The following is a 14,738-nucleotide window of genomic DNA, read 5'->3' as shown; positions in this document are numbered from 1 at the left end:
AGTTGCAATTCAAGGTACTGATGGCCATTTATAAAGCCCTTTATGGCTTAGAGCCTGGATATCTGAGGACTGTCTACTTCCAAATATCTTGCTTGTCTTATAAGATCTGACAGGGTTGGCATGCTCTGGGTCCAATCAATAAAATAGGTTCATCTTATGGGGCACAGAAGGTGCATCTTCTCTGTCACCGCACCTTTATCACCAAATGTACCCTCCGGAATAGCATTCCAATAGTTGTCCTTTAGGAATACTTAAAGACCTGTTTTTTCCATTCCAGCAGGCAACAATCTTGTTTTATTGTAAACCACCCAGAATCCCCCCATAGGGGAGAGATGGGTGGTGAATAAATCTATAAATAAATAAATAAAATAGGGCCAGGGCGATTAATGAACCAACTGGACAATTTATCTTTTAAGTTTTTATCTATCCTGGCAGGTTGTTGTTTTATTGCCTTGACAGTTTATGTTTTCAATCCTCTTGTAAGCTGCTTTGAGTTGCTTATCAACTCAATAAATTAAATGGCTGTCCTATAAATGAAATAAATATATTTCCTTGACAGGACCTGGAACAACTTTTCAAAGAAATGCTATGGAATTGCTGGAACTCTACACTGCTGTACACTGGTGGGCAGGAAAGAATAACCATTGTGGCCACGCTCTAAACTAATTGTCCCCAAACTACTCCTCTTGTAGACTGCTATACTGTCACAGAAACCTTCTGAGGAATACCATATAAACTAGGAGTTAGGAACACAGTGTCAGAAGGTCCAGAGAACACATGAGCCCTTCAGTGATGTATGCTTGCCCACAGAATTAAATAAAACTGCTTTGTTTAAATTAAAATGAACAAAATCCCCGAGAACCCAAAATCTCATTAGATTTTGAGTTACAAGGCCAAAATATTACAAAATGAGGCCACTTTTAAAAAATGTATGTTACCACTGCTACCAATTACTCTCTCATAGGTTTTTGTAACTAAGAAAAACTGTGTTGGATATAATTGGCTAGCAATGACACTAGTTAGTTTCTCAAGCTACAATTCATGTATTTATATCCCCCTGCAATCTCAGAAACCAAAAACATATCTCCCATTTGCAAAGTCATAGCTGCAATCAGTAAGTTCAACAAATCTTGTTTTCAGATTGTGGGTTATGACCTTAAAATAAGCCAAAGTTTATTCACTGACTTTATTCATATAATATGTAAAGCTGAAAACAAGCCAACCGTATTATCACTTAGACAGACTCAGTTATTATTCAAAAAACAAAACAAGAGGTCTCTCTCTCTTCTTTGGTTTTAACGACTGTGGAAATATCTCTTGAAGTATCCAACCTAACCAACAAATATGTCAAAATTACCTCCATTTTCTGTGCAAATTAACTATCCCAACTCTTGCTGATGATGTTGAGATCTTGCTTTTCTTCCCAATATAACAATATGTAATGAAAATCACACCTTTTTCAGACACGTAAAATTTTAAGCTATTTTCTCTTAACTTTTTCTTTTAGCATCATTAGTATTTTGGGTTTTTTGTGGTGAATCATCAGAAGTATTTGCAACTTTCTCTGTAACCATTTTCTTTACCATACTCTAATATTTTCTTTTTTGCTTCCTTATAGGATAGACTTCTATTTATGCCTCCTTGCCCCATATTTTGTTGTCTGCATGTTAGAAAGACTCCTAAAATGATTTGGAATTTTCCAGGAAGCTTCAAATTACCAAGAGGAAGCTGCAATTAGCCTGTTCAATAGATCACTCACTTAACAGATAACCATGCAGCCTACTTCAGTGTTGTTATATGAGGATAAAACGAATCTCTACATAAACTACTCTGAGCTCTTGAAGAAAAGAAGGGACATAAATCTAACAAATACAAAATGGTCTTTTGATTATAGACCCTGCCTTGCATAGAACATGTGAACATGCACTGGCTAAAACTGGACTTGTGGCATACTGGCCCAACATGCCAATATTTATTATTAGTGTCCTTATTGTTACCAGAAAATGCTGCAAGTAGCATGAGTGTAATTAAGTTTGTATAACCTAATCTACACCTTCTATTAAGAGAGGTTGTACCTTGTAATTTAAGAATAGTAAATGGCAAAGAGCATGCATTCACAAATGAAATCAAAGAAAGAAAATTAGGAAAGTTGTGTGTCCGAGAAACTAAAAAAGTGTGTTAATAGTTCTGAACAAAGTTGGTCTTCTGATGTGAAGTTGATGCCTACATGCAGGGAAATGAATGTGTTGGTTTAATTATGAAAGAAAGGCTAAAATATATGGCAGCAAAGATAAAATGATGTCAGCTAAGATTGTTGAGGGTAGTCTGTTATACTCCAGTGAATTATGATAATGGATGAAACAAAAATAAGTTTAGAGAAAACGTCAGCAACATTCTGAGTCAATGCAATTCAGGGGAAAAATTATTCCACTGGGTGACATGAGAGGATAGGTAGGAACAATTCGAAAGAGTACAGAAAAAGTGATTGTGCCATTTGGATGCTTACTGAGTAACTGGGAATGGTGAACACATGGTGAGCATAGGTGCCTTCATTATTTGCAGTAGGTCCTTTCTAGAATAAAACTGTAGATAATTAAACTATAAATAAGGAAAGACTGAGTCTACAAGAACTGGGAATTTAAGTTCTAGTAGTCAGTCTCTTCCTTCCTCAGAGAATAACAGCCTAGTATATTTTACTCCTTCTCCTGCAATGGTTACACATATCTTCATGATTCATCTCATGATTTTACACAAAGCTCAGCTGTGAGGCTCCACACAGCTTCCTCAGAGCAGTGTCCTTCAGAGCAACTCACTTGGCTGGTGATGGAGGGATTCACTCTGCTAGTACTTGTCTTCGTCTTACTCACAGGACCAGGACCAGCCACAACTGTTGACACTGTGGTCATAGCTTCACAGGAAATTGGACTCTTCCAATTACAAGAACCATTGAGAAAATAAGCTGCCCTCTGGTGTAAGCAGTAGAGAAGCCATATTTTGGGCACATATAATATAACAAATATGCAAAATATTTTCACGTTCAACAAGGGCTGCTCTGTATTAACTACAGATATGTGAAACTGCAGAGAATGAAGGCCTGTATCTTTTATGAAAAAGGTCTGTTTATTTTGAATGAAATATTTAAGCATCTCTATTCAGTATGTATACACAGCAAAGAAATGAACATAAATTTAAAAACATAATGACTTCGTTTAGGATGAAAAACTGACTGACCTATTAAAGAATGCAAGGGTGGAAAGAGTTCTGAAAGTAGGACAGACCATTTTTTTGGAAGTTTCTAGAGCAGATCTTGGGGAAATTTGGCATGAAAGAAGGTAGTGAAATAAATTAGAAAGAAAGCAGAATGACTTCAGGAAGTGAAAGTATGTGTCCTATATAAATAAAAGTATTGATAGATTACTCTCCCAACAGAATAAATGGAACTTAGACGTACAAAGTTGGAGAAGCTGCTAGGAACAAAATGAAGCTGGTGAAAAGAGCTAAACAAGGAGCTTCTAAAAGAGCAATGGAAGTTTAAAAGTGATGAAATGATTTGGGATGAAAACAAAGTGAGGAAATGCTGGAAAGAGTATTTTAGAGGCTTGTATGGTAATGACAGTGACATGCTGAAAAGTGGAATTGAAAGAAATGTTATGAATATCAGTATCCCCAAAAATGAAGTTATTAATGCTCTGAAAATGTTATAATATGGAAGTGTTTGAGTGATTTAATATTTGTGTGTGAAAACTGCATCTGCGCATGATAACGGAAAAGATAAAGTAGAACAAATGCCAAAACTAGAGAGATTAATTTGTTACATATGCCTGGGAAGGCAAATGGCAGAATTCTGCCTGTAAGAGTACAAGATGTGATAGTAAGCAAAATGGAAAGTGCATTTAGCTTTCTGCCAGGCAGGCAATGTGCAGTATGAAAAAGGGGAAATAAAAAGAAAACATACAATTATGCCTTCTGCCCTTCTATTAAGTAATTAACAACTTAATCTTTTCCCCATCCTCTTTGTCCTTTCTTAATCCCCAAATCCTGAAATCATCCAATCTGATCTAGGCTCCAGCCACTAACACAAGAGATTGATGAGTTTTATGGTCAAGTTCAATCTTACTGTTAGGGTTTAGGATTAATAAAATGAAACTACAATCATGGTCTTGATAAGAGGTAAAGGTGATCCATATTTGGCTGATTAAATGTCTCAGGATTGGACTGTATTCCCTTTAAAGGAACTGTATTTAGGATTATTCCTTGATCCAGTTTTGTTGCCTGATACACAGATGGTGGCTATGGAATGAGAAGCATTTTTCCAGCTTCAGTAGGTACACAATCTCTGACTATTTTTGAGCTTGCCATGTTCTTGCTGTCTCTCAATTTTCTTTTTACATGGGGAAGACTTTGAAAACCCTATGCAAGCTATAGCTACTTCAAAATACAATAGCTAAAGTCAAGTCTGGAAGTGCTGAGGCTGAAGCAGAGGCTGGGTCTTCAGCAGTCTCAGCTGGCCGTCACCGTGCTTGGGCCTCTACTTCAGCCCCAGCACCACTGCAGAGTACTGCCTCAAGCTCTGTGCCTTGGCCAGCCACCCCAACACCACAGTGCAAAGCCCCAGCTGTCTTGCACTCTGCAGGCCCTGCTACGGCCAACTGACCTTCGCTGTCTTCCTCCTGCTGCTGACGAGGTGCGCCCAGCCTGGCCCTAGGTGAGGCAGCTGCTGGCCACACCAGCCCTTCTTTCCAAGGGCAACACACCATTCTCCAAACAGTGCACACTGGTTTTGTGTGATGCTTCATAAGACTTCTGAGGCCTTCTGAAACCTTGTGAGAAAGCTATACCCACCATTCTCCAATCACACGTGCCATTCTTATGATACTTTGGAAAGCTTCAGAAGGTACCTAATGACGGGTAGGATTCGGCTAACGGTGGCAATGGGGACTGCTGTTGCTAAGAGATGTGGTCATGTGACACAGAGCTTTACAACTGCATAGCTTAGCAATGGAAATTCTGGTCCCATTTATTTATTTATCAAATTTGTCACCACCCATCTCCTCCCACCAGGGGGACTCTGGGTGGTTTACCATTACCATAACTCCAGGATGACCCATATGCTGTCCAAGGACAGTTCTTTTTAATTTATTTTATTTAGTAGTTTGCTTATATTTAAGATCTGTTGTATGAATAATCTGAGATGCCTAATTGATGCTTTTCTGTTTTATAGGATATCTCTGACTTTGTTAGCAAGAGATCGAGGTGAAATTGGTGGACTTATGATCTATGTTCAGTCTGGACTTTGGTGAACAGTGTTGTTGGTCTGGGATTCTCTGCGATGGTGCTTACTCTCCCCACAGTAAGAGGAGGAAGGGAAAGTGAAGCTTCCCCTAGTTTCCCTGGAAATTACTTAGTTTTACCTCTGTCCACCACGGGGAGAGGAGATGGGGCAGTGGTGGTGGTGTAGTGTGCATGTTGATGGATGAAGGAGTGGCTAATTGTTAGGCTTGGGCCTAGACTCTGAGGCAACCAACCTGTCAGGTGGGTGGCAAGTTTAGTGTGTGGATTAGGCCCTTTCATCTGGAGGATGGAATACTACAGGTTGGGGAGGGTTAATAACAGGAGCTCAGGGGCAGGCAATAACATTACAATGGTGTTGGGCACTCCTTCCTCATGTCCCAACCCCTTATAGTCTACCCAGTGCCCATTCATCAACCCGTAGGTGCCTGAGGACTCTGGCTGGTGCTTTTGAGAGATCCAAGGAGAGGGGTGGTAGAGTGTCTACAGTTATCCAGGTGACTCTGATTGTTAACAGAGCAGTGCCCCTGACAGCAAAGACCCTGTTTGTAGAGTTGGGCTCTAGAGATTGGTTTGGGTCCGTTGCTAGTGCACCAACCTTCTTGCTGAGTAGCAGTCTACCTACCTAAACTGCTTGATTCTATGGCCAGGGCAGCGATAGAGTTCCCCAGATTTATAGTTCTTGGCCTGAGGAAACTCAGGAATTCATGACTACCATGGGATCCATGAACCTGGGCTAGGTTACCAAGAGCCTGATGCATAGAGGACCTTACACATTAGACCAGCCTTTCTCAACTTTTTGACCCTGGAGCAACCCTTAAAATATTTTTCAGGCCCTGGGGAACCCCTGCACATTCAGGCTCAAATATAGGCCAGAAGTTACAAAATTATAATATTTGTTTCATGTGTAGGCCTGTATATATCATTACTAGTGTTCTTAAACTAAAAAATAATGAAACTTATCTCTTTAATGCAAAGTTGCCTGAATTTGAAATAATTTTTTAAGTAAATTGGGAACCCCTAGTGACCTCTCGTGGAACCCTAGGGTTTCACAGAACCCTGGTTCAGAAACCCTGCATTTAGATCTTGTCTTTGTCTTGGGGAAGTGATCTAGAGTTGGGGGAATACTGCTCTCAATGCAGTATTGGACAGATCACTCTCTGTTAACCCTGGAGTTCTCCACAACTGTTTCCCACCACAGGGAGGATGGATCTTGTACAGTTCCAGAGGGAATTTGAGTTGTGCCTGATGCTCTGATGCATAGTCTGAGTGAAGCCTTTGTTGCTGCTTGGAATGAGAATGCAACTAGGGACCTGGGTTGTGGGCTTGTGAATTGTGGTGGGTCCCTGGTTTCAAAGGACCTCCAGAAAATGAAGAGATGCCTACAGCACTGCTGGAAAAAGACTATTCTGACTGAGCACAGGTAAAAACCTTCCTTAAGAATTACCTTGTGGTAATAAGAGTAGTGAAATGTAACTAGTTCTCCACACTTACTGTATTGTAATTTCATTTTTATCACTGTATGCTGGATGGCCTTGCATTTTGCAAGTTGGGCAGCCATATAAGTTAGGATTTAAATTTGGGATGCAGCAGGGAAGGGAGCAGAAGGTCTCAACAAACATAATGTGCTTTTAACTCATTCCAATTATTGATAAAATATTGTAATCTGTCTCACAGGTAACCTGCATTTGTATAACCAACCTGCCTTCTCCTCCCCCCATCCTAAATTAAATCTGTATCACTCCAGCCATTCTATGTATTTGATGAAATGAGCTAGAGCTCATAAAAGCTTATGACTTTTAATAAAATGTATTAGTTGGAAAAAGTGCTAACAAATTCTGAGTTATTAGTACCATCAGCAGTTTCTGCTTCTGACACTTCATTTTTATCCTCATTAGACTTCTGATTTTGGAACTAAGCTTCTTTGTTCTTTCACATTTTAATTTTTGTATACTGAAACTGCAGTGTTCTGATACTGTAAATAAAATACTTATGAATTTCTGTAGAAATTTGAAGAGAATGGAAGATAGCATACATGAGGATCTTCTCTTATTGCATTCTTTATTCTAAAAGAAAATTCATTAGTGTTTTTTTCTTTCAAAACTGTTCAATTTTTGCAAAAAAAAAAAGGTATTTTCTCCTTTTTGTTTCTAGTTTTTTACCCTAGCTTTCACATCTCTATAGAACCTATTCTTATATTTTGAGCTAACCTTAAAGAAGACTGCTTGTTGTCTCATATGTTTTGTCCTCATCTGTGTAAAGCCCTTAAGTTTTTATCATATATATATATATATATATATATATATATATATATATATATATATATATATAACTGATTTAAATGGAACACTACCACTATGCTGAATAGTAAATAGCTTAAGCCATCAGTACAAGTCTTACATTTTATGGGGTTTTTTTGCAAATGTTTTACCAGGATTACTATAGCTGTCTGGCTTTCCAGAGAATGTCTTCTTAGGACTGTTGATGGACTGTTGTTATATACTGTTTTCATTGTTATTCTGTGAGCCTGAGAGGGATTTATACTCTAAATAATGAGTTACCTTTTATTTTTTTTGCATTAAATAATGTGCAGGCTACCTACTCATCAGTTTTCAATTGCTTTGTAATAAAACATAGGTAGATAATAATCCTGGGCTAGTGGGCACACTTGGAACACTGAGGATATCTTAAGACCGCTGTCACAACAGGGTTGTTATAGGAGTGACATATTCACAAAATGGCTGCATGGTTGTAATATGTCTATTTATCAGAAAGCAAACAGCTTAAGTTATTCCCTGACATCTTCCCCTAAACTCACAGGATGATTTCTAACAGTTTACCTGTGTCTTTCCTGGCAAGTAAGCACACTTCATTTTATTTTACTTTTTTAAAATCAATCTGCTTGGGGCTTATGTAGGACCCATGGGCATTCTTGAGATGGCACTTTAGAGCATTCTGATTTAATTATTATTTTAAAAAAATTAATTTGAAAAAAAGTCAAGTGTGTGTGAGAGTACAATGAGTACCAAGGAAAGTAACCCACTCAGCCCATTGGTACTTACAGACACATACAATAAAATCTATTTTGAAGGCATATGTTGAAATCAGTTACATTAGATAAGTAGGGAGCCTTAAACTAGAGCCCTTGGTGAGCAAGATTATGTGACAAAACAAAAATTCCCTCCCAAAGCACTCAATTATTCTGCAGCTTGAGAAACAAAAGCAGCTTTCCCCTAGATGCCTACTGTATGTCATAGTAGAAAGAGGACAATGTGATACTTAGAATAAAAAATGGCTTAGTAGTAAGCCATTTCTGTCCAGATCGTGGGTAGGGAATCCATGTACATATGCTCCCAAAAGCATCTAGCTCCCCTCACTGTGACATGATGCTGGAATGAACTCAGCAACCCCTCTCTGTGTGTATGTGAAGGGAGCAAATGCAGCCTTCAGCACTAAAAATCTGCTGGACTGTGAGCTAGATAATGGATTCCCAAGCAGTTGGGAAACTACTTTAGAATGGAAGAGGAATAGTTCTTATAGACTATAAACTGAAATAGAGAACTTAGGGAACCTTGTGTTACTAAAGGAATAAGATGTCTTGGTCTGAATGAATTTCTTACTGGGGCATTTTTATTATGTAAGAGATTAGTTGGGCAGCCCAGAATGTTTTACTAAGTTGTCCTCTATACTGATCATGATCATTACATACTTGACAGGAAGGTTTATAGTTTATGTTAGACAATATTTGCATAATACGTAAGATGCAAACATGAACACGTGGCCAATATTTATTTACTAACGTATGTACACCTGGCAGGGAACTACAGCCACCACTCTCAGTCTACATGCAGGTGACAATATAGCATAATTAGTGTATATAGGGCAGGGGTTCTTAAACTTTGCAGTTCTGCAATCCCCTAAACAGAAAATGAGCTTTTATGACCCACTTCAATTAATGAAAGCATTGATCATAGTGATGTTTAGACTGGGCAAAAACATTTTTAAAAACTTCATCAATATAATCATAGGATTCTCAAACTCTGAAATACAACTGCCCCCTGCAGGCTTACACAGACAAAATGACAGGCAAAGATCAAAGCCACTTCTGACAATGTTCTCGCTTTGCTTGCAATGGCAAAGCAGGAGCATTGTCAAAACTTGCTCCTGTTCTGGTTGGGCAAAAGTGCAGCTGGATTGCATGGACAAAGCCCATAGGGAGTTTTAACAGTGCTTGAACTTTACCTGCACAAGTCTGAACAGGTAATAAACATTCTGACTTCTTTCTAAGTTGCTTTTGACTGTTGGGGTAACAGTCTGAGAATTCCTGCTATAGGACACAACAGGTTTTTCTGCACACATGTTGCATTTCTTCAAACAATAGAACAGCAAGTCAAAAGTCAAGGGAGTCTGTGTCAATTTGGCAGAATTAACTAGTATAATTCTGGATGACATCCTGAAACTTGCCTTTGTTGTCACTGTCCTTTCTTCCCCACCCTGGAACACCTACATAAAAATTTGAATCAGATACACAGCCACACAGATTCCACTACCAAACTCACTATACGGGGAAAGACAAACAAATTACAAAGTTCAAAACTTAATACAGATGGAAGATTATAAACTTCCTCAATAACTAACATACTTTTGAAAGATAATTGGTTGCATATCTTAGGAAACCTACATATGCACAAATAACTAAAACCGATTTTATGGTTTTTAAAGATATACATAATACTTTTTATGGTCAGAGCAAGCTCTAGCAAGTTGGCAATTTACAACTCGCCATTCATTTAAGGCAAGGATATAGCAAAAGTTATATTTCATAGAAATAGTTAATAAAGCTAGTATAAACTGTTTTGTAAAGACTTGCTTTAAATGACATGAAAAAAAACCCTGCACTATATTTTCTTATGCTATTATCCTATACACTCTTATTTTGAGTAATTCACACTGAACTCACTTGGATTTATTTCAGACTGGACATGCATTCAACTGAGTTCTTACATTCCTACTGTCCAATATTAACTGCAGTTTAACACTATTACTTCAATGTAAGCTCCTTTAAGATCCACAGTACTTCAGTATGAGTAAGGACGCTTAGGATGTGATTCACAAACAGGAAAGAAATAGGGGACAAGCATAATCAGAGTAATTTCATAAACATCCATACATAATTTAACCTTGAATAAAGTCAATAACTATTTATGTGGGGTACTTGATCCTAAAAAATGGTTTTAAACATACTATTTGCACTGCAATTTTCTTTTTCATGCCTAGTGTGACTTTTGCTCATGCTGAAAATAATTTGCTTCTTGCAGGATTTCTTATATTGGCTTAAGTAAGAAAAAATAAAAGACAAAACTGCAACATTTTATGAATAGATTATGGAACTAAACATAACTTCCTTATGAAGTCCCATCAACAAACATTGCAATTTGTTAATAAAAAGAATCCTGTACTATGTATTTTCAAATATGAACAATTTAGGATCAAAACATCAGTCAATTAAATGGACAACAGACCATATTTTTTCTGACCACAAATATATAGTATGTCTTAGTGCAAGTTGTAGCTTGCCTCTTTAATTGCACCTCTGTATATTCTGAAAGCAGGTCCATTGCTCCTCCAATGTATAGGCCAGAGGCATCACACATGAACATAAGCCTAATTTAGTAGCGGCAATCACTTTTTCCATATTCCCTCAAAATAACATCATAATCATTGAAGGCAAAGCATAAGATAAGTTGCTTCTTTCCAAAAGTGCATTTCAGAATATCGTAAAGACAGATTATACCAAGCTATCATTTAACGCATACTTAGCGCCCAAAAGTCAGAAATGCCATTAAATACTTCGGAGAACAAGGGAACTTCCAAATGCTGACCATCTCCCCTGCCAACCGCCCCCCCCCTCCAGTATGTATCAGGAGGACAGACTGTTCATCTAAATGCTAGCAGGATTGTTGCATTTAGAGAGGGCAAGTTCTGTTGCCCCAGTATTGCAGAAAACACAACAGCACTTAACATTCTTACTATTATGGATTCCTAGTACAATGATAAGACCAGGTGCTTATACATATAATTCTGACCTCTTATGCAACTTAGCTGGAGTTGAACAAATATGGGTGGGGCTATTTTTTTTCTTCTAAAAATAGAACTCCAAATTCAACTCTCCACATAAGTATTAGCTATGCTCAATAGGAAAGCATGTAGATAGCTTGTTACTAGCATTGCATGGCTGTCTGCCATTCAATTACAGAATTGTGTGAGGGCTATCAAACATCAGTATAGGAATGTGTTATTACTTTCTTTACTATGAAGCTCTCTCATCTCATCTTAGAGATAGGTAATGGGAACATTTCTTCTACATTTACCATCATGTTACAAATTGCAATAAGCACACACTAATGATTCATAGAAAAGACTTTAAATTATGCATAAACACTGATAAAAGAAGTGTTGCTCAAAGAGTATTGTTTCTTGGACTACTTGTCAGTTTTGCAAAAAAAAAAAAAAAAGCATTCAAGACAGCATGAAAACTCCTTATCTACACACCTGTTTATAAAATACAAAATAACTCTATTTGAAAAATCCAGATACAGTACTCTGAAAAGAACACCTATTTTCATTCTATTAGTGCTTAAAGTAGTTTCAATACTTCATGCAGACCACACCCTACATCATTCTCTCTCTTTTTCTGGAATAGTTCTAAACTCCAGCCAAGTACAAGTAAATTGAAATTAATATTTTTCAGAAGTGATGCAAAGAAGGCCAATCAGCAATTGAGAACATGAAGCAGCAATTTGTCTGCTATTCTGAGTAAATTTGTTAGGCAATAAATCCCAGTGAATTCAGTTAATTACATCTCTCAGAATTATGTTAAAGACTAAACTATTACTACAGGCAAAGGTTGCTCTAAACTGATTCAGCTTAATCAGCATATTAAGAGAAAAAAACTGATCTAAAATTTTGCATTGCTAGAAAGTCTCACATTTTAATCTTTAAATTAATTCCAAAGAGCTGTATTATCAACTAGAACCAGAAAATATTGACAGATATTCTAATCACTCCTGAATTCCTTTTTCTCTCCATTATCTAGTTCTAGTGTCATTTCTCCAGTACATAAAAAAGCTTTTTTTTTGTACAGAGGTGGCAGCAGCTTAGTCAGACCCTGCATTCCCCACCCTTTTCCTAAAGACCAGAGATATGGGGGAGAGAAATAGAAAAGGACAAGCAGGCACCTCTTGTACTGACAGACTGCTAAAGTTTTCAAAGGCTTAAAGCAGCCTAGTCCAACTTGGTGCTGTTGTGAAGCTACTGGACAGTATCTCCCATAATCCCTGCCAGCCTAGTTATTGAGAAAAATGGGGTTCCAATATCCTGCAAGTGTCTTGGACATAGTTTCTATTGCAGCCAGGATTGTAGGAATCATGCTGCATTCATCATGAAGGCACCCAGTCAGCAAAGGCTACTACTTCTGCATCTTTGCACCCAACCCTTGCGGCAGAGCAAAAAGCACCTCTTACTTGCTGAAGAAATAAGGAACATCCCCCGCCCCATCATGTGGTCCCGGACCCGAGCCATCAAGAGGGTGGAAGTATCGCCTCGGAAAGAAAAGGCATTCTACCCTAAAGATACGGGGGCAAAACAGGGATTTCAGCCACCTTCCCTAAAGCTCCAGGGCCGCTCCAAAGATGCCCCTTGCGGGAGGTGAAAAGCCAGGGGCGGAGGGAGTGGGGAGGAGAGAAAAGAAAGGCCTAGGACGGCCTCGCAGGCGCCAGGGTCATTCGCCCGTCCCTCGGCGACGCCGACTTTACCTTCCGCCACGTCCTCGTCGATCGCCCCCTTCACCTGGGAGAAGCACCACTGGAAATCGTTGCCGCCACCTCCGCCGCCGGCCACCCCTGCTGGAGAGGAAAAGCGCCGTGAGCTTGGACGGAGCCTGGCAGACCTCAGCCTGTCTGACCGCCGCGGAAGCCGGCCGGGCCCTGTGAGCTGGTCAGCCTACCTCGGCGGAGCCGCCCAGACCTGCTTCGCCCTCCAAGGCCACCTGCGGGCCCGGGCCTGCCTCCGCCCGCCAAGACAAGGGCGGCCGCCGCTGCCTCCCTGACCAGCGCCGCCGCGGCCACCACGCGTGCCCCTTACCTGCCATGTCGCGCGGCGGGAGCCTGGCGGAGACCGCCGGCTGCAAAAGCCCGCGGAGCGGAAGAATCAACAGGGAGGGATGGAAAGCTGCTACAAGCGCCTCCGCCTCTGATGCTGCTGCTGCTGCGGCGGCCGCCACCGCCAGCGCCGACGACGCCGGAGGTTCGGGGGTTTCAAAATGGCGCCCATTGCCGGTCAGCCTGATCCGGTGACGTCATCCTCCTGCCAGCCTCCGCCGGCCGGGAAGGGACGAGCCCCGGGATGAAGCTTGGGAAGTTTCACGCCGGCCTGCTAACCCGGCGGGTGGGCGAAGGAGAGGTCCGGCCTTTAAGACTGGGCTGCCAGCGTTGCTCTCGCGCGGCGCGGGCTGAGGCGGATTCCCGTGGAACGACGGAGCAAGCGCCAGCGCCTTTCGTGAGCCTCGCGAACGCCGATCTCACGCCCAGCAAATCTCGCCAGCCAGAGTCGACGGGACTTGGGATCGGCCAGGGGCGGGGCTGTCTTTGGCCCCGCCCCCTAGGATTTGCGTGATTGCCCAAACAGTAGTTTTATTATTGTAGGAGTGGGTGTCTTTCTGCTGCAATTGATGGCCAAGCCTTTTCCTTTCCTAGTGCACGTTCAGCGTGTGGCTTCTCGGGAATCGGTTTTTAAAACTGCGGTGCTGCTGGAGAGAACAAATCCCTAACCCAGAGTTGGAGAATGGCCTTTATAAGTTGACTCCGGGTAACTTCGTGAGCCTGTCCCTTCCTGGCAACGCTTCCTTGCCATCGCATGGATGTTTTCTTCCCCCAACTTCCCAGTCCAGCGCCTTGTAACTCCCTGGAGGTCTTCCGTCCAAGACTAATCAGGCCTGATCTTGCTCAGTTTCTGAGACTAAAGTTTGCCAGGTGCTGCCGCCTGCTGAGGCTGCCTTTTTCATCAACAAGCCAAATACAACAAAAGCAAGGACAAGCTTTTGAGTTCTTTTCAGCTCTTCCTCAGGCTAAAAGGCACTCCTTTAAATCCAAACGCTGATCTTGGGGATTACATGGCCACGTCCATGTGCTTTTCTGGGCAATAATATGGAAGAGTTTTGCCCCCGTCTTCTTGTGGATTTTTTTTTTAAATTACTTACAGATCTGCTCCTTTGTGTCTGTGTGCCTTCAAGTGAGTTTTGGCAACTAGACGGGCAAGTCCATGCAGTTCTCTTAGCAACATTTTTCAGAAGTGGTTTGCCATTGCGTTCCTTTAGGATCCAAGTGCTTAGTTATTTCAATCAATTTTGATTTGGTGTTTGAGCAGCATAAGCTGTAAACAGAGAATTAATC

General features: G+C 40.5%; 1 protein-coding gene across 2 annotated transcripts in view; it reads right to left on the bottom strand.

The window, feature by feature from the left end:
- PPP2R2D (protein phosphatase 2 regulatory subunit Bdelta) overlaps positions 1-13,883 on the bottom strand; it is a 40,470-nt gene extending 26,587 nt beyond the window's left edge. The window contains exons 1-2 of one of the 2 annotated variants that reach the window (XM_063307356.1): positions 13,432-13,883; positions 13,104-13,193 (exon numbers count right to left, since the gene is read on the bottom strand). In XM_063307356.1, the coding sequence (XP_063163426.1) occupies positions 13,104-13,193; positions 13,432-13,438 (97 nt within the window). In that variant the 5' untranslated portion in view covers positions 13,439-13,883. The remainder of the gene's footprint in view (positions 1-13,103; positions 13,194-13,431) is intronic. The other variant, XM_063307357.1, reaches the window with a different exon arrangement.
- Between the last annotated feature and the right edge of the window lie 855 nt (positions 13,884-14,738).

This window comes from Candoia aspera, chromosome 6 (genome assembly GCF_035149785.1).
Source record: "Candoia aspera isolate rCanAsp1 chromosome 6, rCanAsp1.hap2, whole genome shotgun sequence".
In the NCBI taxonomy this organism is placed as follows: domain Eukaryota; kingdom Metazoa; phylum Chordata; class Lepidosauria; order Squamata; family Boidae; genus Candoia; species Candoia aspera.
Note: the sequence above shows the minus strand (reverse complement) of the source record. Positions and strands in the feature narration are given on the sequence as shown.